Source organism: Eucyclogobius newberryi, unplaced genomic scaffold (assembly GCF_026437365.1).
Source record: "Eucyclogobius newberryi isolate DKJ021-1_F unplaced genomic scaffold, fEucNew1.0.hap1 SCAF_6, whole genome shotgun sequence".
In the NCBI taxonomy this organism is placed as follows: Eukaryota; Metazoa; Chordata; class Actinopteri; order Gobiiformes; family Gobiidae; genus Eucyclogobius; species Eucyclogobius newberryi.
Genome location: NW_027316278.1, coordinates 21116079 through 21141964, shown reverse-complemented (window position 1 = coordinate 21141964; position 25886 = coordinate 21116079). Strand labels below are relative to the sequence as shown.

General features: G+C 41.4%; 4 protein-coding genes across 4 annotated transcripts in view; 2 read left to right on the top strand and 2 right to left on the bottom strand.

Moving 5' to 3' along the window:
* Window positions 1-11154, top strand: part of dapk1 (death-associated protein kinase 1) — a 39216-nt gene extending 28062 nt beyond the window's left edge. The window contains exons 14-25 of the mRNA XM_072433386.1: window positions 173-271; window positions 363-560; window positions 1280-1477; window positions 1590-1688; window positions 2602-2679; window positions 3966-4182; window positions 5789-5974; window positions 6043-6240; window positions 6655-6793; window positions 6878-6998; window positions 7070-7258; window positions 7424-11154. Of these exons, the coding sequence (XP_072289487.1) occupies window positions 173-271; window positions 363-560; window positions 1280-1477; window positions 1590-1688; window positions 2602-2679; window positions 3966-4182; window positions 5789-5974; window positions 6043-6240; window positions 6655-6793; window positions 6878-6998; window positions 7070-7258; window positions 7424-8728 (3027 nt within the window). The 3' untranslated portion in view covers window positions 8729-11154. The remainder of the gene's footprint in view (window positions 1-172; window positions 272-362; window positions 561-1279; window positions 1478-1589; window positions 1689-2601; window positions 2680-3965; window positions 4183-5788; window positions 5975-6042; window positions 6241-6654; window positions 6794-6877; window positions 6999-7069; window positions 7259-7423) is intronic.
* A 2145-nt stretch (window positions 11155-13299) lies between these two features.
* On the top strand, window positions 13300-16232 carry ctsla (cathepsin La). Its single transcript, XM_072432578.1, has 8 exons — window positions 13300-13440; window positions 14262-14395; window positions 14464-14586; window positions 14659-14811; window positions 15152-15376; window positions 15458-15626; window positions 15705-15822; window positions 15908-16232. Exons 2-8 carry the CDS (start codon window positions 14273-14275, stop codon window positions 16005-16007), a joined length of 1011 nt encoding a protein of 336 aa, XP_072288679.1. The 5' UTR covers window positions 13300-13440; window positions 14262-14272; the 3' UTR covers window positions 16008-16232.
* A 549-nt stretch (window positions 16233-16781) lies between these two features.
* fbp2 (fructose-1,6-bisphosphatase 2) lies at window positions 16782-21864 on the bottom strand. The gene is made up of 7 exons (XM_072433558.1): window positions 21574-21864; window positions 20584-20746; window positions 20334-20426; window positions 19282-19422; window positions 18898-19035; window positions 17080-17199; window positions 16782-16976 (listed from the first exon to the last, which is right to left on the bottom strand). Exons 1-7 carry the CDS (start codon window positions 21744-21746, stop codon window positions 16791-16793), a joined length of 1014 nt encoding a protein of 337 aa, XP_072289659.1. The 5' UTR covers window positions 21747-21864; the 3' UTR covers window positions 16782-16790.
* Window positions 21865-22725: 861 nt separating this feature from the next.
* On the bottom strand, window positions 22726-25154 carry LOC140347155 (fructose-1,6-bisphosphatase 1-like). The gene is made up of 7 exons (XM_072433498.1): window positions 24933-25154; window positions 24346-24508; window positions 23734-23826; window positions 23504-23644; window positions 23280-23417; window positions 23083-23202; window positions 22726-22996 (listed from the first exon to the last, which is right to left on the bottom strand). The coding sequence occupies exons 1-7, from the start codon at window positions 25100-25102 to the stop codon at window positions 22805-22807; spliced, it is 1017 nt and encodes a 338-aa protein (XP_072289599.1). The 5' UTR covers window positions 25103-25154; the 3' UTR covers window positions 22726-22804.
* Between the last annotated feature and the right edge of the window lie 732 nt (window positions 25155-25886).

The following is a 25886-nucleotide window of genomic DNA, read 5'->3' as shown; positions in this document are numbered from 1 at the left end:
TCCTACAAACCTGCTCAACCCTGTTAAATTTAGCAAAAATGTTCATGTTCACAGCTTCACATATTCAGCCTCATAAAACATCATTTCATTACGGCATCATCTTAAACACAAACAGACTTCTCATTTGCTTTAAACGGCTTGTTGTGTTTTAAATGATGATTCCGTCAAACAGTCTGGTGAGACGGCTCTACATGTAGCTGCGCGCTATGGAAATGTAGACGTGGTGAGCTACTTGTGCAGCATCGAGGCTAACCCAGACCTCTGCGACAGGGTGAGAACACTATTGCTGCTTGTCATCTAGAACTGTGTTGTATATCACTGTAAGACTTTTAAAATATTGAAGAGTTGTTTTTGTGTTTTAGGAATGGGAGACCCCTCTACACTGTGCCGCCTGGCATGGGTACGCTGCAGTGGCCCGATCACTCTGTAAGGCGGGATGCCATGTGGACGCTAAGAACAGGGAAGGGGAGACGTCCCTGCTGACTGCTTCTGCCAGGGGCTTTGTGGACATTGTGGAATGCCTAATAGAGCATGGGGCAAATGTGGAGGCCACTGACAAGGTGAGAACACTTCACGTTCACAATACACTTAGAAACAGTGTTATTAAAATGCTGAATAGCCAGACTATACAGCCTTCTTTTATTTATTTATTTATTTATTTATTTATTCTGGACTAGTGTTTTGTATCTATAATGGCTTTTACTCTGTATTTTATCCACTGTATTTTGACACTAATAACTGTTTGTACACTTCTTATCCATGTCTCTATGTTTGGAGCACTAGTCGTCTCTGTTATGTCACTTTCTGTTTTCTGTCAAAATCACTATTGTTGTCTGTGTGTGTGAGCAGCCCACTCTTTTTTATCTGCAACCAAATCTACCCTCGGGTACAAATAAAGTTACCTTACCTTACCTTACAGTGATATATTTTCACGTGATCATCTGTAATTATAAGTAAACCAGACTTGCTCCTGTTACTTTCACTTCCTTCAGCGTTTCATTTTTCCCGTTGTCGATCTCACTCAGGAGTTTGTTTTGATTCTGAGCCTCAGTTCATGGTCACTTCCTGGTTTTGTTCCGCTCTGGTTCGTTTGCATTCACAATTCAGACAAACCGTGCCAGAGTTCTATTCAATCGGACCGAGACCGACCTTTCCTACAGAGTTTGATTGCGTGTTGACAATAACCCAAACAAAAAACACCTTCAGATGTTTGTGCTCTTTTACCTCCAGTGAAGGACATAATACATCTGATGATGACTCTGAGGATGTGTGTTTGCAGGATGGTCACACAGCTCTTCATCTGGCCGTGAGGAGATGCCAGGTGGATGTAGTCCACTGCCTCCTCAGACACCACTGCAACGTGGACCAGCAGGATCGTCATGGCAACACCCCCCTCCATATTGCCTGTAAAGATGGAAACCTCCCAATTGTCATTGCAATTTGCAACTCCAAGGCAAACCTGGACTTACCAAACAAAGTTAGTTTATATTGATTTTTGTATGAATTGCAAACAAACAATGGGGAACTATGTTCCATGTAAAATGCATCAAGAAGTGAACACTTTCAATCCCTTTATCTTCATTTTGCAGTCTGGCAGGACTCCCCTCCATTTAGCCTCTAATAATGGTGGTCTGGAGGTTGTGCGCCATCTCTGCCTCGCTGGAGCCAATACTGAGGCCGTCACAAATGTAAGTAACAGACCACCATATTTTCTGTTTATTATTCTCCATCGGTCTAGTGGCTGTGAAGAAAGGCTTCTTGGCTAAATGTATTTGACTGGTGAAACATTTTATTTATGGTATGTTTAAATAACTGCACCATAAAAATATATAATGCTGGAATACTGTTTTCAGTTGTTTGGATAAAATAATTTAATAAAATCTAACTCTTTGGAGACTGTATGGGAAAATCATGCTATACAAATAACAGTGGAATTGATTGGAAATATCTGTGATAAAGAACCTTGTCTGCAAGATGTAAATGTCAGATTTTGAAGAGAAAAAATGGTGATTTTTCTGATAACAGAACAATCTCTTATTGTATATATTATTTTTCCCCTTCGGCTTCTTCCCTTCAAATTCATCTATTGCACATGAAGGTTTCAGTTGTCTCCTTTTGCTTCTCCCTTTGTTAATATTGTATGACAGCTGATGTGTTATGCATATTTAATCTAAAGGGCGCATTCTGAAATGTATAATTTATTTTCCTCTGGACTGTGGTCAGCAAGTTGTTTTGTTGGAGCACAATGACTATCAAGCTCCTTGTTTTTCTGGCAGGTAGAAGCTAAACTAGAGTGGTTAAGGAAAAAAAGTCAGTTATACTTAGCAGTAAATGTATTTATACCTAAAGCTCAATAGCTTTATTCAAGAAGGGAAATCCAATGTAGATGATGAAGAAATCCAACACCAGAATCTACATCTGTCAGTTGTGTGAGTTCATTGCTCGCCTTTTGAAGACATGGTGTTCTTTATAATCGTAACACATTATATCATAAGGTGTTATCAGACACACTATAGATTTTAGATGCTACACATAGTGTGATGGTTGTAGCATATGGTAAGCACAAGCCCTTAATCTTTTTTCTCAATATTTGTCTTCCAGGATGGAAAAACGGCAGAGGATTTGGCCTGTAATGAACAACATGAACTCATAGTTTCACTGTTTGGAAAGCTCAAGAAGGTAAATATCAAATCATGATTTTTAAGGAATCAAAATATAATAAATGTAATTTAAAAAGACTTGATTTACTTTCCTGTCTGCGATTTTCACAACTGATGCTCGCACCTGGTATATTTCTGTGTGGAGGTGTTGGAGCTGCGTTTCTTTGCACCCCACTATTCTTAGACAGAGGAGCTTTTTCACTTCTGGTGTTAATGAAGACTTTAGGATGGTGTTGTTTGTGGTGACGTGGCTTTCCCCCTTTGTGCACCCACTATATTTATGTCTACTTGACATTCAGGATCCTCAGAACTTTTTACTTAAAGTTGAATGTTTCTGACTCTGTTCCTCCAAAACCCTGCTGAGATTCAGTTCAAAGTGTGAAAACATGAAATCAGCAACTGTGAAAACAGTCATCCATTGCATATGCTAGAATGATTTAAGACCCAGGGCAAAGATGCCATCTTAAAGTTTAACTTTAAGATGGCATCTTACTTTAAATCCTGTTACAATGGTGCTTCCTCATCATTAGCCAAGTTGTAGTTTGATGTAGTCATGCATGTTTCTGTAATCCTGCATTGTCCTATTTGATGCTTGAGTGCTCAGAAAATGTCGGTTTTCACCTTCCCTCGGCCTCCACCCGCTGCTCTTTTACTTTTACTTGTGACTATTCTCCTACTCCAGGTCATACTAATATACTAATAGGGTGGAAAAATTGTAATATAGACATTTTCAACACTAGAATGGTAATGAAAATCTGCTTCTTGCTTCAGAGTCTGGTCTGTTCAGTTCTGCAGGTTGGAACAAGAAGTCGGTGAACCTGTTTCTATGATTAAGCCGTTTGAATTAATATTACAATGGACAAAACATACAATATTCATCAAGTAATCTTTTGGTTTTGATTTTTAATAAAGGAACATATTGCTTTTTACAAACATACTACTCAAGTGCATCTAAAAGAACACATGGAGTCATATCTTTGTGGCGTTCTGCATTTGTGGAGTTGTTATTTTGGAGGTATGATTCTTTGAAATGAGAAATAGAAAATGTTGACCTGGTAGGAGTTTGGAGAGCTTTCATAACCCACCCATGCTTTATTCAGGGGCCTCTTTCACGGCATGACTCACCTCTTATGGCTTAGCTATTTGACATGTTACAATATTAAGTGTTGATTTGGGACAGTGGAAGCAGAGGACTTTATAGATTTTTTGCTCAGTTCTTTAATTACTCTCATTCAGATGTTGCAGCTATAATGTTTCCAGGTACAGTGTTATTTAAAGTTTGTTCTGTTGTGGCGAATTCTTTAGGACAACCACAAGCTGACGTACACCCAGCAGCTGAGGCCGACTCACACGATGCAGCCCAGGATCAAACTGAAGCTATTTGGACACTCCGGATCAGGGAAGAGCACGCTGCTGGAGTCCCTCAAGTGTGGCATCCTGCGCAGCTTCTTCAGACGCAAGAGGACGCGCATGACCAACGCCGCGCGCCATCCCAACTCCCCAGTCAGCTCGAAACCAGCAGGTAACTATTACAACCACCAGCACTCTTATCTGTGAGCACAAGCGCTATCAATATTTACTATAACCCTCCTAAAATCATTAAATATAATGTCAGTTTTTGTTGTTTGATGAATTAATTTAAAGTGCAAACGACAGGTCAGACTACACATTTCATTAAAATGCAGTGGACATGGTTATATTTAAGATTTTGCTGAAGATGTTGCCTTTTTTTGCTCAGTTTGATCATTTTTGTGAAGTTTGTCTTTGTACTTCCTGGTTGGAATGAGCAGTTGGACAGAACTGTTACCTAGCAACCACTGTAAACTGTATTGTAAACCAGGACCGAACTTGCATATGAATTACTGTACACAATAGTTATGATTTGACGAATGTGCATACCTGATATCACCTTTATTTTATTTTAATTATAGTTTGAACTGGTGAATGTAAATTGTCTCAGCACTACTTCCTGTAATTTTCTACAACTGCCACTTGACTGACGTAAAACTATGATAGAGATTTACCACAGGGACTCAAAGAGTAAAGTAGCGATCAGAAAAACTTCAGATGCTTTTATTAAAATGTATTGGCTTTGCACAGTGTTCAAAAATACCTTTGTCTGGACTTTTCTATGGCTCTTTATTCTTTGTTTATATGCGGCCCATAGACTCAAATCCTGACGTGTTCATTGTTGTGTGAAATCACTGTTTGTCTTTAATCTGCGTCTCGATTTGTCCTCCACCGCCCCGCACTCCGACACATCTGTTTTCTTTTTCCGCTGTGATTTGTGGCACTCAGAGCCATTACCTCTCAGACAGTCGATAGCAGCCAGTTACGTGAGTCGTATAGAGTTACCAGTCCCATCATCTGTGCAGTCTGTAAATGTGGAGCCCCTGTCACAAATGAAGAGGGGCGACTGTGTGTTTAGATTAAGGATTTATTTGGAACGCCAGTGAAAAAGAAAAGACATGGAATTAATTAGTTTAAGATTTGGGAATGAGTTTAATCTGCTTCTTTACATATACAGTTCCCTTGTACCTTTCTGTATATATAGTTGTTTTTGCATAAACTCCCGTGCAGTTGTAGTGTTGTGAGTGCAGTTTGGGTCAGATACTTACAGAGATATTTAATATTTTTGAGAGGTTTTGCCACGGTCCGTTTATTCGACTAATTGATCGGCATGTTAGGGCAACTGCCAAGCATGAAAAAACTTACACAATAATGCAGTTTGATGCTATCTAAATTGGTTTATGCAATATGTAATATTAAATCTCAACACAATGTATTTATGATGTATTCAACATTTAAATTGTTGAGGGTTGAGGCACAATTGTATACGTGTTTGTGATCAGGAAATGTTGTTTAGCTTTTATGTTTTGATTGTTTCACAATATTGGCTGCAAGAAAAAAAGGAATTGTGGTTCTTCAGTGCAACAAAAAATACATAATTGCATGTATTGTGCAACACTGCCCCCGTGTGGAATTACTTGTAACTGATTTGGCTCAGTTTATTTATTTTTGTATAAATATTTATTTTCCATGTGGTTATTGTCTGTATCAACTAAATTATTGAAATATCAGTTTTAAATACATGTCTATATTCATATTTCTGTTTCTGTTGTGCCTAGTGTCTGTGAGTATTTCCAATTTGTACCCTGGCTGTGAAAATGTGAGTGTACGAAGCCGCAGCATGATGTTTGAGCCCAGCTTGACCAAAGGCGTTCTGGAGGTGTTTTCCCCCGTCCACAATGGTCTGTCTGCTGCTGACGAGCAAGCTACTAAGGCCATTGACATCCAGCATGCCAACATCCACGGTAAGATGGGCTGAGCTAAAATATAATTTATTTTATTTCAGAATGACTGTAATTGTTGTGACTTTTAGGTGTGGGAGAGTTCAGTGTGTGGGAGTTTTCTGGGAACCCTGTATACTATTGCTCTTATGACTACTTTGCTGCCAATGATGTGACGGCCATCCACGTGGTGCTGTTCAGCTTGGAGGAGTCGTATGAGACGCAGCTCAGCCACATCACCTACTGGCTGAACCTGCTCAAAGCACTTCTACTCCCACAGCACAACATAGGTATGAAGCACCCACACTCACATGTGTTACAGGGACTTGCACGGGCTCCAAACAACTCAAAAAATCTAAGGAACTCTTTCAACATGCATTCACAACTTTCTACAAACTCAAATTAAATAAAAACAATGAATGGAATTATGTTTCAACCCTCCCTGATTAATTCAAGCAAATTGAAATGACCGGCAAGGACTGAGATCACGTGCATATCTGTACATAAAACACACTTCTGAATTGGGCCAATGCATTCAAAGCTAACTCATTTTGTAAAAATAATTTTGCATATCCATTAAACCCCTGGAAGAGAGAGTTTGGACATTGTGTGGGCTATTGCCTCCCAGACATGTCCCTGTGTGGTTATGTGTGAATCACTACATTATCCCCCAGTAGCCTACTAATTATTATACTTTTGGTCAGTTTTTGGAGGCCGGATTCCGCAGCCTCTTGCTGTTGTACTTGTGGCAAGCCATGCTGATCTCGCCGACATCCCTCGAAGTTTCTCTGGAGACTTCAGTTATGACAAAGAAAGAACTCTGCTGAAGGAACTGAGAAACAGGTGATACAAGATGTGATAACAGATGTGCTTTTAAAGCTAAATACTTCTGTACAATTGATTGCAACCCCTTTTTTGTGTGTTTAGATTTGGACATGACTTGGAAATCAGTGACAAATTGTTTGTGATGGACGCTGGAGCCTCAAACGCTAAAGACATGAAACTATTGAGAAGTCACCTGCAGGAACTTCGCTCCAGCATCCTCTCTGTAAGTCTTCCTCTTTACTGAGGCTTTCTTTTCCATGCCTCATCGTTGACCTGAATCTTCCCTGTCTGCAGAGATGCAGTCCCATGACCCTGCTGTCCGAGCGTCTGCTGGCCGTTCTGCCCACATGGAGAAAAATGAGTGGCCCTAACCAGCTAACGTCATGGCAGCAGTTTGTTTTTGATGTTCAGGAGCATATCAACCCTCTGGTCAGCCAAGATCACCTGCGCATACTGGCTCTGCAGCTCCACAATATGGGAGAGGTGTGTTGGTCATTAACAATTCATTTTCCTCAAGCCTTTACCATTCAAACATGCAATGCATTCATATTTACTCACATTCAATGCAGTTGAATATGTTTTGCAAAAAAAAAGTTCCAGGTTTAAAAATAGACTTTCCCTTTTATTTCCCATCTTCTGTCTCTGCAGATCAACATCATGCAGAGTGAGACTGTGCAGGATGTGGTTTTGCTGGAGCCGCGCTGGTTGTGCAGTAATGTACTGGCCAAGCTGCTTTCAGTGGAGACTCCCAAGGCCATCCACCACTACAGGGGGCGCTACAGGCTGGACGAGGTACAGACCCTGGCACCAGACAGTGACGTGGACGAATTACTTCAGATTTTGGATGCAATGGACATCTGTGCCCGGGATGCTACAAACCCATCTATGGTCGACATCCCAGCGCTCATCAAGACCAATGGGCTGCACCGCTCGTGGAGTGAGGAGGAAGAAGAGGAGGCGCTGTTGTACGGAGGGGTGCGTCTGGTCCCGGCTGAACACCTGACAGCGTTCCCTTGTGGCCTGTTTCACAAACTGCAGGTCAATCTGTGCCGCTGGAGCCACCAGCAAAAGCCTGAAGACGACAGCTCTGAGGAGCTAGATGGAGACATCCATCTGTGGGTCAACGGGGCGCGGGTGAGCCAGGGCGGGGCAGAAGCCATGATTCTGCTGGTCAACCACGGACAGGGCATAGACATTCAGGTGCGGGGATCTGATTCTCACAGGGCCAAGTGCTACGCCCTGTTGGACACCATGTGCAGTATAACAGAGAACCTGCTGGCCTCCACCCTGTCTGGACTGCTCACTGCGAAATATTACCTGAGTCCCCAGCAGCTCAAGGAGCACCACACGCCCATCATGGTGTACCAGCCCAAAGACTTCCTCAGAGCGCAGGTTCAACGTGAGAACTCGCTCACAAACACTATGGGCAGTTACCGCGAGAGCTTCAGCAGCATCCTGGCCTTTGGCTGTGCCGAGGTGTACCAGCAGGGAGTTCTGGGAACACAAATCCACATCTCGGATGTTCCACTCTTGGCTCGTAGGAAACTGTGCCGCATGCTGGACCCACCTGATGCTCTAGGCAAAGACTGGTGCCTCCTTGCTATGAACTTGGGCCTTACAGAGCTGGTGGCCAAACACAGTAATGGGACTCCTAACGGAACACCCAATGGGACTACTGATCTGGACCTGGACTCACCCCCCGAGGACATGCCTCCCCCTCCCAGCCCCACTGCGGCCCTGCTCCAGGAGTGGAGTGCACGTCCCGACAGCACAGTGGGGGTCCTCTTGTCCCGACTGAGGGAGCTGGGCCGCAGAGACGCTGCAGACTTCTTGCTCAAAGTCTCCCCTGTGTTCAAAGTCAACATGGAGGCTGTGGGGGCTCCCGGTGGCTACATCCCCAACTGCAATGGTGGGACGTCGTACAACTCCATCAGCTCAGTCATATCGCGCTGAACAAACAGGATCAATGTTATTATTTCCAAATGTCACATATGATGTGCCAGTTCTGTTTGAACTTTTAAGTGCAATCCTAACCAGAGTATCGCTGCTCATTTTCACTGTTTTCTGAGACGTACTCTGTGAAACATGTCACTCTTAAAGCTGGTGTCGAGTCTGTAGCGCTTGTGCTCTCCTGAACCTGCCCAGCTGACCTTTGTTTTGCTCTAAATGTGAGGGCGAATGAGCTGCTTTTCTGAGATCCAAAGAGGAACCCTGCTCTGCTTATATTTGTGCTACTGTCTCAACACGTCTCCACTCACTTTCACTATTTTACTTTTTTATAATTGAAAATATGATAAGCTTTAGCTTAAAAAAATACCGCCTTATTTTACCCTTATCTCTATTCAAATGTGCAAATAAAATTCTCTCAATCACAGCCCATGTGCAGAACGCTGTCGCCAGTCCAGAACTCCCTGTAGTATGGTATTATTGTAAACATTTGATCATTCTGCTCAGCGTTCATGCCTTTGAGGCCTTGCACCTCCTCCACAGCACAACAGTCTGCTGTTGCCTTGTGCCTTGTCCATGTGTGAAACTATCTACTGCTCAACAGTAATCAGGCAGTTTCTGTTGAAGGAGAGGCTGTTTTACATTTCAGACAGCTGAAGAGGAAATGTTTACTGAATTGAAAGCCTGAATTAGAACTAAATTAAATTTGCTTCTGAGATTAGGGTAATGATAAATCATGGTGAGTTTCAGTGAAATACAATCATTAATGGCCATAATCTGCTTTCTGTGCTTACATTCAGAACTGCAGAGACACTAATCTGTCTTTTAATTTTGCATACAGGGTAAAAGGGAAACGTTTTCTTCATGTGCCATTTCTCATTCAGAAGAATGTCTGGATGTCACAAAAATATAATGCCCCTTTTTGATCATCTCTTTCTGCATTATCAATAGATGAATAAACAGATGAAACTGATCTCTGAGTGGTATCAGGCAGTGTGTGCTGACATTTAATGGTTTTGTCAGCTACTTACAGATCAGCACATTGCAAAAGTTTCAGTATATAGTATTTATTTCTTTACTTATCTTTTAAATATGATAATCTTGTGGATTATTTAACATCTCTTGATTTTAAAAGAACACATAACAGCTATATTTAAGTGCACACAAATATATATATAAGTTTTACCCTCCGGTTACATTCGACACGCTCTAGTTTCCAGTGTTTTTTCTTTATATTCTACTTATGCTTTATGTGTATGCTGCTTTTGGCTTGTTTTGATCTGATTGATCTGTCATCGAGTATTTCATTCAAGACAACTGGTGTATGTATTGAAACATGTTTTTCACTCAAAGCCTTTATTTGGAATCTCCATTGGGAGCAGCTATTGATGAGAAAACCTTTACTCCCAAAGTATTATTCTGTCTTTTGTCAAGAGTACGGTCATTTAATCTGTGTGTACACTCTCTCATTCCGTGCACTTAAACATCTCCATTTACAGTGCCAGAAATGATTTGTTACCATTTATTTTTAATTGATTTCGACAGTAGTTGACTATACATGTAGTTTGTCACTTCTCCCCCAAGCGTTTGTCGCATTACTATGATTAAAAGCCTTGACGTTGCACAGTGGCCTATTTTCACCTGTTGGGTTGAGCTCAGTGACGCTTGACAGTCCGTATCTTTGTCAATGTTTTGCTTAGTTGTGCTGGCTCATTTCTTTCAGTTTTTGTGAAATTAAAAGTGGGCGAACGAGGCTTGTGTGATGCCAAAGTGTGCTGACTAAAGACATTTTATTATAGATGGTCAAACGTTTTATATTCCAAATGTCCGAGTAGAATCGTTAAGGAGCCTTTAACTGAGTAGAGTGGAGTTCTGTACTTCACTCCCCTCAGTATTCACCCATAACGCTTTAGTACGTCTCTATTTGTATCAATGTTTTTCTGTAGTTGCCAATCAATGTAAATATTTTCATCCCATTATTTTATCTGTTCAAATATGATGCTGAATGTATGTTTTTTTTAAGAATGTGAGTGTAAGTAGTTCTATACTGTCTAAAAAGGAAAACAATAACCACTAAACAACTTTTGCTTTGTCTTGCTTTACTAAGGTTTTGCCAATGCTGTGTTCTCAATGCACAACCTTATAATATTGCTTATACTTGTTTTGTATGTAACATTTGCTGAAACATTATGGAAAGGGAAGTTTCTGAGGCACATTAATTTTGACTCCTTTTTATTGCATCGTAGACATCGTATGACTGCAGCACAAGCAGATTAAACATTTCCAGTCAAGTTCTTACGCTGCATTGCACACGTCTTTATTGTTGCTATTTATGTTTAGTCCATTTAGCATGTTCTTTTATGCCAAGTTCTTAGTACTTTTGACACTTTATAGTGTAATACATTTTATAATAAATGATTTGATTAATATCATTTTTCTGCTTGTTAATCAGTGTGATTTTGTACTTCATTATTGGTGATTAGATTTTTTTTTTATCACTTTTGACACTTTTTGACAGTTTTATTTTTGAGAGCAAGAAATTATAAAAACAATGTATTGGTCTTGAAAATTATTTTTATCTATTGTGTCATGAGGCTTACAAATAGAGCATTATTTATCACTGAACCAGGCAATAATACAGAGTGCGCTTAAAAACATGTTTGTTAATTGTTAAAATATTACTGAAAGCTGAAACCAACTGCTAAAAATAAACCTTCCCCTTGCCCCATGCAGCACTCTAACTTAAATATGTTTACTATTTGAACATTTCTCCATAGCTCCTTTAGTCTCTGCACAGTTCCTGTCCTAACAAGAACTGTTCTGCTGTTACTCTGGCTGCTCTGAGTTCATTGTGGAACTGCAACTTCAGGGCCTTCCACAGCAGACACCCACACAATCACATGATCACATGACTGTTGACTCAAGCCACCTGGCTTTGTCCCGACACGCCGACTCTGTACCAAAACCCAAAGAACAACATCCTCAAAATGTGGCAAACGTTCTATGGTCTAATGGCACATTTTAGTTTCGATAAGTGTGCAGCTTATTTTTTGTGGTCTTAAAACTTGTTTGGCCATTTCTCTGACATAGATGAACGTCAGAATGTTTAAATGACAGATTTGAACTGACTTGCAGCTTACAAACGGGTTGTGCTGTTTTTCTCTACATGACAATCACTGAACCAGTTCAGTTTCATTCTAATGAATGTGAAGATGCAAATTGTAAATGCACTGGATTCAGGAGTCAGGAATATTTATGAGGAAGTCACAGTCCCAGGACTTCAGGCAATGGAGACTTCATTTACATTGTAATGGTACATTTAACCAGTGGCCTTTTTTGTGAATATTATAACAAAGAAACTGAAATGTCACATCAAGTATGGGCCTCTTGTCCTGTTTTCACTGGAAATGTTATTTGTGACTTGTCTGACTCGTTCCTCATTCGACACATACACTTAAATAGACTTGCGGTACATTTATACGGTACAAAGCGGGGAATGGCTGGGTAGCTTCCTCAAGTATAATTTAATTGTGTCTCAGTCGGTGCCTGTTGCAAGAATATGTACATTACAACCAGGTAAACTATTTGTTGTGATGATAAACAACCTGATACAAAAATGTATTGATGTGTATTGACATTCAGCGACATTCAGACACTGGTGATGTAAGCAGTGGAAGATAGCAAAGCATAAAAGGAATTATCCCCAATAACAAATATTTAGCTTGTCCGTTTGATTGTGTGATGAAACATATCATGTCTGTCTCAGCAAGTTTGAGACACTTCTATATAATGTTTGATTATACCAAAATTAAGGAACAGTATAATGTGACACATTTACTGCTGACAATAGGGAATCAAGTTTTAACTTGCACAAACTCATCTCAAATGAGCCATGTGATATTGTCATAGCACATATAACAGTAATGCTGCTGACAACAAACTTGTGACTCAAAATACTGTCATAGTATGCAGATATTGAATGTGTTAAGGTTGAATTGAAGAATAAAAGTAATAAAAATAGCCCAAAAATATTCTGAGAATATTGTAATACATATAGTACATGTTTAATCAACCAAACAGTTTGTCTGTTGAAGCTGAATGCAATTATGTCAGAACATGTTAGTGAAACGTTGCACTGTTGTTGTTTTGTAGAGAAATCTCTTCACACTCTTATCAGTCACATGAGCAAACCTGATTAACTCTTTGAGTGCTGGGTCTTCAAATTCCTCCCAGCAAACTCGTATCTACTGAGATTATGAATGTATCTAACTCAGAAACCTGGGAAAAACAAACACAATTCATTGAATACGTTTAAGAGCAAAGGCCAAGAGCATTTGCGTCATAAAACAACGTTCCATCCAACGCTCCCTTCAGCACCAATGACTGTTATTGCAGCAAAACAAGTCTTCTGCTGAAATAAACCTCCTTCTCTCGCGCTATTTACATTTACTATTGACCCAAACAAAGCTTATAATTTAATTAAATGTCCCTTTACTTCATATTCTTCTACCTCTTCATTGATTTATCTCCGCAGGCTCAGAGTAGGAATCACGTGCGTCACTCTGGGCGGGACAGACGCAAGGAAAAACAAGGATCTGACCAATCAGCGCGCGCGGTGGGCAGTGGTCGGGCGGCGCGTCGGCCCTTTATAAACTTAGAGTAACAACAGAAAGAGGCATTTTACCTTCGTCTTCGTCCCGCAGAACGCAACATTTGCAGTAAGTATCGCCATTTTCCGCTACTTTGTGTCGGCACGGGCTTTTTTCGGCACGTGTCCCGCTGCCTTTCTCCCGTTTTTATCGCGCCGCAGGACAGAACAAAGCCCTCGGATGGAACAGAAATGGAGACCGAGGCGTATATTACTTTATGGCAAACTAAATCTCTCGCTGTTTCCAAGCTAACGGTGCTCGTAGTTTGAATGTCGTTTTCCCGGTGGAGTTTTTGTTATTGCGTTATTTCCTGCTCCCGTTGGCTTTGTGCCGCCGCAGATCTCGTGATCGTGAACAAAACAACACAGGCTCGGAGCGTTTTGTTAGGAATGGCCCGAGTTTCGTTTCCTGTTCTCGGGGAAAACGAATCCAGCCCAGCTCAATCCACCGTCCCGACTCTCCCCGGCGTCATAACGGCCATAACGCCGTGTTTATGAGCCCGTTTGCGTAGATAAAAGACGGGAATAACACGGGGAGGAACTCTGCAGCTTTGAGTCATCAGTGTACAGTGTGTCCTTTGCCCCACAAAAGCGTGAATAAACATCAAAGCAGAACGTTTATCCACTGAGTCACGGTGTTCCAGGCTCTGGTTATGTCCCGTACTAACCCCTAGTGCGATATTTTAACAATGCAACAGGATTGTGCAAAAATGTGCATGCAATGTCGCACAAAAGGCTAGTAATCTGTTTGAGGTTAATGTTTACATTTAGATTATGTACAGGACGTCTCGTATTATCTTCAGAACGATTGTGATATTCTTTTGTGCGATATAGGTCATTTGCCACCTTTTTTAAAGACCGTCCTATCTTTTCCCTTTTATTGTTCTTCAGCACAAGCCACAATGCTGCCCCTCGCAGTGTTTGCCCTGTGCCTGGCAGCTGCCCTGTCTGCCCCCAGCCTGGACCCACAGTTGGATGAGCACTGGGACCAGTGGAAGAGCTGGCACATCAAACTCTACCATGAGGTGAGGCACTTTTTTTATTCTTTAGAACATTTGTATTGGATATTGTTCTCACAGCGGTGTTTTTGTAGAAAGAGGAGGGCTGGAGGAGGATGATCTGGGAGAAAAACTTGAAGAAAATTGAAATGCACAACCTTGAGCACTCGCTGGGCAAACACACTTACCGCCTGGGCATGAACCACTTTGGCGACATGGTAAGTTCAGGGTTTTTTTTGTCTCTGAGGCCCAGTATTTTTTGCTGTATTAATTGTATTCTCCTTCCTCAGACTCACGAGGAGTTCAGGCAGGTCATGAACGGCTACAAGCAGAAGACACACAGGAAATTCAAGGGGTCTTTTTACTTGGAGCCCAACTTCTTCGAGGCCCCACGATCTGTTGACTGGAGGGACAAGGGCTACGTCACACCAGTTAAAGACCAGGTAAATATGATACTGTCTCTTACCATATGTTTTTAAATGAGATTCCCTTGCGCGATCATTTGCAGCTGCTGCAGGGCATATTGTACTTGGCACACATTTTAACCTAAGCAATCATAAGCTATATATGTTTGTTCAAACTGCCTGTGTGTGTGATAAGACTCTTCGGCTTGTTTATCTGAGCGCTTCACATGCTCCTCCTTACTGTAAGCTGAAACCAGCCTGCTCTGCTAATGTCAGGACATCAGCTCCACTTGCAGTGTGGAGCTTGGAGTCCAAAGATTGTTTATTTGTAGCCATTGCTGTCATTTTAGCTTATTACAATTTTCTACTTTTCTTTCAGGGTCAGTGTGGTTCTTGCTGGGCCTTCAGTACTACAGGAGCCCTGGAGGGTCAGCAATTCCGAAAGAGTGGCACATTGGTGTCTCTGAGTGAACAGAACCTGGTGGACTGCTCCAGACCTGAAGGGAACGAGGGCTGCAACGGAGGTCTGATGGACCAGGCTTTCCAATACGTGAAGGACAACAAGGGACTGGACTCCGAGGACTCTTACCCATATTTGGGAACTGTGCGTATTATAACTTTTCTTGCAGTTTTACTTGGACCCTGTCTAGAAATTGCCTTTTGACTCCTCTGAATTGTGTTTTAGGATGACCAGCCCTGCCACTACGACCCAAAGTACAACTCTGCCAATGACACCGGGTTTGTGGACGTTCCCAGTGGTAATGAACGCGCTCTCATGAAGGCCGTGGCGGCTGTGGGACCTGTGTCTGTCGCCATTGATGCTGGGCACGAGTCTTTCCAGTTCTACCAGTCTGGTATGTAGTGTTCTGTGGAGGGACTATTTGGAATCTACCGTTGAACATGGCTGACTCAAACCCCTTTTTGTTTTCTAGGAATTTACTTTGAGAAGGACTGCAGCAGTGAGGAGCTGGACCATGGTGTGCTCGTGGTTGGTTATGGCTTTCAGGGTCAAGATGTTGACGGAAACAAGTATTGGATTGTTAAGAACAGGTCAGCTTTTGTTTTTCTAAACATTTAAACTACTAAACTGTTCTAAAGTTCCACTCAAACTAATCCTGAACCATTTCCTTCACAGCTGGAGTGAAAAGTGGGGAGAGAAGGGTTTCATCTACATGGCCAAAGACAAAAAGAATCACTGTGGAATTGCCACAGCTGCCAGTTATCCACTTGTTTAACTGCACTGCTCCACTGCAGTGTCTAGTATTTTTATTGCAATAGTGTGATTGAAGAAGTCTTTCTCTGATCATGCGTTTTTAGCAGGCGATTCTGCTGGGCTTTTTTTTTAACTGTCTGTTTAGCTTGTTTTTTAATGATTGGTGTTATTTCTTTGTAAATATTTGTTTTTGATCATTTGTAAATGATTTTGTACTTTACTGTGATCAATAAATACTTTAACACTAGCACGTGTGAGGATTATCAATCATTCAATTTTCACAAGCATTAAATGGAACATTAAACGTTTTGGTCTTACTGGAAAGTCAGAAGTCTTGTGACTGAGCTTGCTAACCTTGATTTTATGATTTACTGGGACTATACAGTCTAATGTTTACCGAAATGTCCCCATTGTGGACAAATGAGGCCTCTTCTTCCCCGAACAAGGTGCACTGGCAACAGTTCTATCATTTATTCCAAGTTGTAAATTTGTTTTCCATTTGAGGAAAAAGCACAAGGCCACAGAATGGGCATCCCTAAGTAGAGACCTTGTATACTAAAAGTGGTAATTAACTATTTAAAAGGTGGTAAACTATCATTGCGACCTTGTCACACTGTCCTGTTAACCTGGATTAGGTTGACATGAGGATAAAGTCTGCACAAACTGCACATGTTTTAATTGGGGCATTTTAATGTATACAATGACAACTATTTTCCATTTTGATATAAAAGTGACAGACTTGTGAAGCACTATATATAATGCCTCAGAATGTCAAGTCTTCACTCACCCACTCTTATTTTGACAATTATGGATACTTTTTGACAAAAGACAGGTATTCGTTGACATCGTCGGGTGAACCGACCACAAAGGGCACTCGCTGGTGCAAGGTCTCAGGCTGGACGTCCAGGATCCTCTGTGTGCCGGTGGTGGCCTGGCCCCCAGCCTGCTCTATCAGGAAGGCAATGGGGTTGCACTCGTACAGCAGACGGAGCTGGAGGGAAGTTTGAGGTACATGATCATCTGCACTTTTGACAATTATATAATACATTTCTTACATTAAGTGGACATATGATATGGGGGTTCATTTGCGTTACCTTTCCTTTTGGACTCTTTTCATTGGCAGGATACATGAATATTCCTCCGTAGGCAATGGTGCGATGAATATCAGAAACCATAGAGCCGACATAGCGGGCCCCATAGGGAGAGCTGCCATCCTGCAGGAAATGTCAGCACATTTTTGGCCTTAGAGGTTAATACTTGACAATTCGTTAATAATAAACACTTGACCACACAGAGTGTAATTCTGCAGTGCTGTGTTTGTACTAGGGAACACTGACAATATGCAATGTGCTGTGTCCATCATGTGATCAGTGGTCTTTAAAAAGTTCTGAAATTATTTTTAAATTCTCCTGCTTTTCTTCCTCATCGACTTGACCCTCACACTCTATAGGCAACAATTTGTGATAAACAAGGCCAAGATCTGACCATGGCTCTGCAATCGGTCAGAACAGGTGGGGCATGGCTCAGACTTGCCATCTTTTATTTTACAATAATGTGAGTAAGAGAACATTTAAAGCTGCTCAGACCAATTATTAACTTATGTCACTATACCGTACATGTGTTGTGTTTTTCACGTAGCGGACTCTCTGTTTGACCCAAACACAGGGAGCAGGTCGAAGTCTGTTTACAACAGCAGAATGTATCGTCACAACATAAACAAGTGGGTTACACTGCCCCAGATAACAATACGCGTGATATTATTAAACGTGTGTAACTGCAAAGTCAGTCCCTAAAACCATGTCCACAGTATTGAAAGTTTGAACACATGGATTTAAGAGTCATGTGCCTGCTGAGTCACATCCCACAGCCATGAGGGGGGGTGTACTCACACTTCCCTTTTAAAAAAGGATATGGACACCACAGACTAAATCAAAGTCAAGAATTTAAAAAGATCCAAATAAGGACATGTTGCACTTAAGTGAGGAATTACTGTAAAACCCTCTAGTGCTTATTTACTGACTGTAGACACTATTGTGCTTAGCCTGAGTGTATGAATTACTCTGCATTCCCTATTGTCTTCACAGCAAGTGAAACGGAGAACAACAGCTGACAGCTATTTTTTTTTTTTTCACAGTGTCACAAGATTGCTCTTTAAATAGTATCAGAGCTCTTTCACACTAATGTCTCATGATCCCCTAAAGTTCTGTTTTACATAATGAAATAAGAAAAAAGCTGTTTGTGTTCATGTTGTTTATGTGTGTTATAACAGCTGGTGCCCTGCGACGAGTTGGCCACTGTCCAGGGTGCACCCCACCTAAGGCCCAAAGTCACTGGGATAGGCTCCAGTCACCCGCGACCCCGAAAGGGAACAAGCGGTAGAAAATGGATGGATGGATGGATAACAGCTGGTAAGGTTGGACAATACAACCATATGTAAGTTTATTAGTTTGAATATGAATCTTCTTTGAGTCAGATGTCAGTAAAGTGCTAAGTGCAGGAGAACAGAGAAGTCCCTCATGGTCAGGTGACCCACTGTATCCTGCTCATACTGGAATGCCCCCATCACATGGGGCCTCCAGGTGTATCCTCCTCTCAGCATTTTGAGGGGGCGGTACAGTGGCTAGTACTCACGCCTCATGCAAGAAGGTGCTGTATTGTGATTCTAGCTCAAGTGAGGCCTTTATGTGTGGAGTTTCAGCATGTCGGAGTTCTCTTAGGGTATTAGAGTCACTCAAACATGTAAAATAAGAAAAATGCACCAGCTCACACCCGACAAAACCCATCTTCAGATCTGTGGATGGGTCACTCACTGCTCCTGACCACATGCTTTAGCCACACTGAAGAATGGGTCAAATGCAGAGGACACGTTTCCTTACAGGGATTAATCGAATACCATGATTGTGCCGTCTCACCTCTGGGTACTTCTTGTGCTTCAGGTACTCATTTATTGATGGGTGGAAATATTTCGCATAGCCTTCATTCAGACTGTAGATCTTTCCCTTTGGCTTGATTCTGACGTTCCTCTCAGTCAAGATGAATTCACCAACAGCCTACACAACAAATGATGCATCTATCATGGGCAATCATTACATCGTTACATTCTAAAGTCTTTAAATAGTCTGTAGTTTTCCTTCTGAAACATTAGATCAAAATGCATTGTGTTTTTACAGCTTTACAGTTTTAATTGCCGGTGTGTTTTTTTGCGGAATCGTAAAAGAAAACAATAAAAGACAGACAGGGAGAGAGACAGGGAGGGAGACAGGGAGTGGTAAAAAGGGACAGTAAAGTGCACTCACAGGGTCCAGCATGAAGAAGTTGAGTCCGGCTCCAGTGCTCAGGGCCACCAGAGTCGCGCTGCCGTACAGAGCGTAACCGGCGCACACGATGTTGTTCCCCTGCTGCAGAGCGTCCTGGTCTGTAGGCTCGCCCTCAGTTACCTTACAGTCAGCACACACATCTACTTTACTGTATGTCTGTGTCAAGTTCAAAATGCACCGTGTCATTTTTCTGCTAGAGGTTCCGCCACCTTCTTGTCCCCATGGAGATGCAATGGTTTTACGTGACATTTTCCTCAATATATAATTACAGATTACAGGTGTTTCTACTGGTCAACAATAACTTTAAATCCATACATTCTTGCATAGAAAAAGATAATTGAATCCTTTTGCCTCTCAACCACATGAGGGATTACACAGACATGCATTCTTATTGTGAGTGGGGGCAATAGACATGGATACGTTAAATGCCACAGTGTAGTTTCCCATAAGTGATCTGTTCTTTTCCTCTGTATCTGCCTCTGTATCTTCCTGCGTTGCATCAATGAAATTTCCCCATGTGGGACAATAAAGGAATATCTTATCTTATCTTATCTTAGACTATTCCAGACAAGCAGGTGGCGGACCCTCAGTAACATAAAGTGATTTCCTGGAATCCATGGAGCTTTGCCAATTCTGAAACAAACATAAACTGAAATCTACAGTCTATCTCAAAAGTCTGCTGTTACGTTCTTGAAAAAGATCATGTTATAATCCCATTTAAACTTTGTTGTGAAGTACAGACTCTAAAATCTAAATGCTGCAGATGTACTGAGGAGTTTGTTCTTGCATGTTGTTGTTGCGGTAGTGCCATCTAGTGTGTGCAGATGTTACTGCAGTTACAGATTTAGTTTTCTGCGTCACTGAGTAAATATTAAACCTGGTACTAAGGGTAGATTTTAAATCTTAGCCTGTCATGAGTTACCGAAGCTACTTTTTAATACAAAGCTTTTTATTATCTAAAGCAAATATTGACACATTTTTATTGAGTTGTATTCCTTTCCTGTGCATTGTTAGTTTAAGCAGGTACTGACCCGTTTGTAGATGGCAAAGATGGTGCCAATGGAAGCCAGACAGTCAATGTTACTGGAGCCATCAAGAGGATCAAAGCACACCACATACTTCCCCTGTCAAAAATACAAATATCCTTCACCAGGGGATGGTACTGCGTTATTCTAATATTTTCATCTGTACATGTTATACAAAGTCTGAAAATATGATATGGTTAGTGTACATTTCGACACAATAATCCTCCAGTGAGCAGTCAGTAAAAGGCCTGCTCACCCTCTTGTCTTTGGGGGTGATGATGAGGTCCTTGTTCTCCTCTGACACCATGCAGCACGTGCTGTACGAGGCCCGCAGCATGTTGATCACCATTTCGTTTGAAAGCACGTCCAGCTTCTTCACATCATCCCCAGTCACATTCACAGAGCCGGCCAAGCCCTGTCTGACACACATGACAACACATGGAGCCAATTTGTGCACAAATAGTAATAATAATGCTTGTAATGCTTTGTTTTATTACGGTTAGTAAAATAAAATAAAACATTCTGGGATTACATTACACGTGATCCATTCCCAAATAGTAGAAATAGAATTCAAATACTGTACTCTGTGATTAACACCACAGCAAAAAATATAATCAATATAGTGTTGATTAGGCTTGTTTTGGGAAAACTAATTATAATGCAGTGATTGCTTAACTAAAGCAGCTTCCCAAAGTAGGACCACACATCTAAAACTTTGTTTAAAGACTCTTATGCACAAAGTAGGTCTCATGACTCCAAAGCCACATTCAATTCTACCCTCTGACCTCTGACCTTTGCATGTGTGTGTGTGTATGTATTTGTGTGTGTGTGTGTGTGTATGTATGTATTTGTGTGTGTGTGTGTGTATGTATTTGTGTGTGTGTGTGTGTATGTATTTGTGTGTGTGTGTGTGTGTGTGTGTGTGTGTATGTATTTGTGTGTGTGTGTGTGTGTGTGTGTGTATGTATTTGTGTGTGTGTGTGTGTGTGTGTATGTATTTGTATGTGTATGTATTTGTTTGTGTGTGTAGGTGTGTGTGTGTGTAGGTGTGTGTGTGTGTATGTATTTGTGTGTGTGTGTGTGTATTTGTGTGTGTGTGTGTGTGTGTGTGTATGTGTATGTATTTGTGTGTGTGTGTGTGTATGTATGTGTGTGTGTGTGTGTGTATGTATGTATGTATGTGTGTGTGTGTGTGTGTGTATGTGTATGTGTGTGTGTATGTGTATGTGTGTGTGTGTGTACTCACAGGTGAACCAGCCCAGCCTTGCGGACAGCTGAAGAAATAGCCTTGATAGACGTGAGCATTGCATTGATGAGCTGAGTGAGCTCTCCCGTGGCCCCCTTGGCCTGACGCCCTGTTTCAATCACAAACCGTGTGAGGGTCCACACATCTGTGTCAAAAGTAGACTGGTCGGACATCCTGACACGTCTCTGTCCCGGTGGGCAGCAGGCTGAGTGCACGGAGCAAACCACAGACAAGTAGTGAATGTTCTGATCAGAGCCCAGTCCTAGTCATTCCTCCTCACACACCAGTCTATTTGAGTGCAGCCATGTGGAAGCCTGTGTGTGCAGTCAGTCACACACGGCCAGACAGATCAAGTGTCACACACACAGTGTACTGTGCATCCCACACCATTCTGCTGGTTATTTAGGACATTTAGAAACAAATATTACAAACTAAGATCACCCATCATAGAGTTCAAACATAGAATGACAGCTAGAATGGCAGTCCTGGTTCTTTTAGTTTCCAATAGCTTACACACAAAGGCATGTTATTTTGTTACTCTTACTTTCAAAGTTTTGCAAACCATGTAAAAACACAATGAAAGAATTGTTTTAGAAATGCTGCTTGAACCCAAAGGCTCAAATGCCAAATAAAAGTTAAATGTCATCAGACCTCCATGACCGCTCTGTGGCCTTCAACTCAAATTCCAATCTGTGCCAAGAACTCTGTCTCTATCTTAAGCCTTGGATCACTATGATAGGAAAGGAAACCCACACTTCTTGTAAATGTAACACCTAAACAGTGTTTACTTTCATTCCTTAGTAAAGTTTAATAATGACAAACCAATGCACTTTGAACATTTGATTTAATGTTTCAATCTGAACACTTCATTCACATTAAAGACATATTATGATTGCATAGTTTTGGTCCTTCATGAAGAATGTGTAATAATGTGGTCATTCTTAAGGCACAGTGAGGTAAACTGACTCATTTCAAAGCTTATTTTTCTTTGGCACTTTCTGATCTTAATGTTTTACATCCATTCATTTCTTATGCACTGAATGAGATTTGTGCATAGATATTGCACTTAATTACTTTGCTCATTCCATCATCACATGCAATTACTTTTGCATTTCATTTAAAAAAGAAACACTTTTAAAAATATGGTTATACATTTCTTAGATCTCAGTTTTTGGTCCGCTCTCCCAGTCCCTGAGGCATCACAGTTGTGGATGTAAAGGTGCAGTTGTCATCAATTTCTGGCATGTTTCTTGCAGAGGGCGATGTATTCCAGCACATCTTCAGTTGAGCCCATGGCCACTGGGCAGCGCTCGTGGATGTTCTTAGGCTGGATGTCTAGGATGTTCTCAAAGCCTGTGCTGGCCATGCCCCCGGCCTGCTCGATGATTAAGGCCATGGGGTTTCCCTCGTACAGCAACCGCAGCTTCAAGACAGGAAGTTGAGTTTGTCACAAGTCAAGTTGTACAATTATGGTCGAATGTGGCAGGTAAAATAGTCATGTCCTCGTACCTTTCCATTGGGGCTCTTAACATTTCCAGGGTATAAAAAGATTCCCCCGTACATGAGAGTTCGATGAACGTCTGCCACCATAGAACCAATGTATCGCGCCCCATAAGGCTTACTGCCGTCCTTCACATATTCAAACAAATGTTTACACATGAGGACACACAGGCGGCACAGTGCTGACATCATCATGTGTTCCCTACTTTAGGAAATTTCTTCTTCTGCAAGTACTCTGTGACAGCAGGATCAAAATACATGGCATAGCCCTCATTAATGCTGAGGATATTGCCCCTTTTCTTGATCCTGACATCTCGATCAACCAGGATAAATTCTCCAAGAGCCTGAATTATTACAAATGTACAAGAAAAGAATTACATAGATTAATGTTAGGTCATCAGAACTATAATGAATAGCACATGGTTCTTACTGGGTCCAACATGAAGCCGTTGACGCCGTTCCCAGTGGTGATCACAATCATTGTTGCACTGCCATAAAGTGCATAACCTGCTGCCACCAGGTCCCTCCCAGGCTTAAGGGCGTCCTTCTCACTGGGTTCATCATCTGTACCCTGTGTTTTTAAAATATGTACGGTCACTCAAACAATATAAGAAACACTGTTTATAGTCATTTAATATTATATGTTAAATTTAAAATGACCTTTCTGTAAATGGAAAATATTGTGCCAATGGAAACGAGGCAGTCAATGTTTGAGGAGCCATCCAAAGGATCAAAACACACAACGTATTTTCCCTGAAAACAAATAACAGCATGATAACAGCAGGATAACAGCATGATAACAGCAGGATAACAGCAGGTTAACAGCAGGTTAACAGCAGGATAACAGCAGGATAACAGCAGGATAACAACATGATAACAACATGATAACAGCATGATAACAGCAGGATAACAGCAGGATAACAGCAGGATAACAGCAGGATAACAGCAGGATAACAGCAGGATAACAGCAGGATAACAGCATGATAACAACATGATAACAACATGATAACAGCAGGATAACAGCGTGATAACAGCAGGATAACAGCATGATAACAGCAGGATAACAGCGTGATAACAGCAGGATAACAGCATGATAACAGCAGGATAACAGCAGGATAACAGCGTGATAACAGCAGGATAACAGCGTGATAACAGCGTGATAACAGCAGGATAACAGCATGATAACAGCATGATAACAGCAGGATAACAGCATGATAACAGCATGATAACAGCATGATAACAGCAGGATAACAGCATGATGGTACAACTTACCCTCCTCTCTGGTTCCACTATGATGGCGTGCTCATTCTCCTCGGACACCAGCACACAGGAGGTGAAGGACGACTTGATCATGTTAATGACCAAGTCATTGGACAGAATGTCCAGTTTCTTCACCTGGTCACCAGTCACATTGGTGTTTCCAGAAATGCCAAATCTAACCAGAGAATAGAAATGAAAAACAGATTAGCAGAAAGATGTAGACTCAAGAAGGAGTAACTGTTGCTGCCTCTGTATTTCACAACTGATGAAGAAAGTTCTGGTTTCCACAGTGTGGTTATGACACATTTACACTGCAATAATAATCTAATGTGGACCACATTCTATACAGCTTTGGAATGAATCCAATTATGACATGAACCATCCTCACCTAAACTTCAGGTAAAACTTGTTGTAATCTGAGAGTATACAGTTGGGACACGTGGGTGTGACTATGGATCTGTTCTTCCTGATCACACACAGGGAACCTCAATCTGCCAACGTGGATGACCCTAAATGACTATGTATCTGAGCAAAATGAACCACTCCTCTTCCACAAAGACTGCATATGTCGCTGAGAAGTGAGAACACTGTTTACTTACAAATGGGCGATCCCAGCTTTGCGCACGGCGCTGGAGATGGCTTTCACCGCTGTGCAAATAGAGTTCAGAAGAGTGGTCAGTTCTCCGGTGCCTTTCGCCTTCCTGCCCTCCTCCATCACGAAACGAGTCACGGTGACCACGTTAGTGTCGAAAGCTCCTTGCTCGGTCATGGTGACGGATGGTGCAGCCTGGCAATGCGACTCGAGAGAAAAGACTGCACAACTTTAAATGTGAAGCATCGCGGAACACGGCGCAGGGAGTGGAAACAAGGACCAATTGAAACGTGCGCGAGAGGCGTGTCTGAGGGGCGTGTCTGAGGGGCGTGTCTGAGGCTGGACACTGCACGCTCTGTCCACAATGGTCTGGGGAAGATAAAGGCCTTAGAAAAGAGAGTGACCAGAAGAATGGAGCCGTGCATACCTGAGCTGCAACACTTTACACAACTGACACTGTACTTTTCAAAAGATTTCAAAACCACGTGATTGTCAAGTTGCGTAAAAAGTGTCCTGATTGTAAAAACCACAGAGTTCATCGGGAGCACCATGAGTTGATTTGAGATATATATATATATATATATATATATATATATATATATATATATATATATATATATATATATTTATTTATTTATTTATTTATTTATTTATTTATTTATTTATTTATGAAAATTACGTGAACCACGAATATTTTCTACAGAACACTGCAACATTTTGAAGACTTTTTCTCATTCAAAATATATATCTTGCAGTTGCGGCTGGTGGTGCAAAATATAGTGAGGGATATTTGACATGACCGTGTTATTTTTTTTTTATGTCCAAAATGTAATATTTAACATTGACTGTATGGATACATATTTTTAAATACACATTTACAACTGAATTAATTAAGTAAACACACTTGATTTCCACTTATGTTAATGATAATACAATGACTTAGAGGCAGATTCCATTTGTG

Excerpts from the sequence above, each read along its gene's own strand:
- ctsla (XM_072432578.1), top strand. The coding sequence starts at position 14,273 with ATGCTGCCCCTCGCAGTGTTTGCCCTGTGCCTGGCAGCTGCCCTGTCT. Across the intron at positions 15,377-15,457 it reads CTTACCCATATTTGGGAACT|GATGACCAGCCCTGCCACTA; the intron begins GTGCGTATTATA and ends ATTGTGTTTTAG. Across the intron at positions 15,627-15,704 it reads TTTCCAGTTCTACCAGTCTG|GAATTTACTTTGAGAAGGAC; the intron begins GTATGTAGTGTT and ends TTTGTTTTCTAG.
- LOC140347155 (XM_072433498.1), bottom strand. The coding sequence starts at position 25,102 with ATGACCGAGCAAGGAGCTTTCGACACTAACGTGGTCACCGTGACTCGT. Across the intron at positions 23,827-24,345 it reads TAGTGGAACCAGAGAGGAGG|GGAAAATACGTTGTGTGTTT; the intron begins GTAAGTTGTACC and ends ATTTGTTTTCAG. Across the intron at positions 22,997-23,082 it reads TTAAGAGCCCCAATGGAAAG|CTGCGGTTGCTGTACGAGGG; the intron begins GTACGAGGACAT and ends CCTGTCTTGAAG.
- fbp2 (XM_072433558.1), bottom strand. The coding sequence starts at position 21,746 with ATGTCCGACCAGTCTACTTTTGACACAGATGTGTGGACCCTCACACGG. Across the intron at positions 19,036-19,281 it reads ACTTCTTCATGCTGGACCCT|GCTGTTGGTGAATTCATCTT; the intron begins GTGAGTGCACTT and ends TTTGTTGTGTAG. Across the intron at positions 17,200-18,897 it reads AGCACAAGAAGTACCCAGAG|GATGGCAGCTCTCCCTATGG; the intron begins GTGAGACGGCAC and ends CATTTCCTGCAG.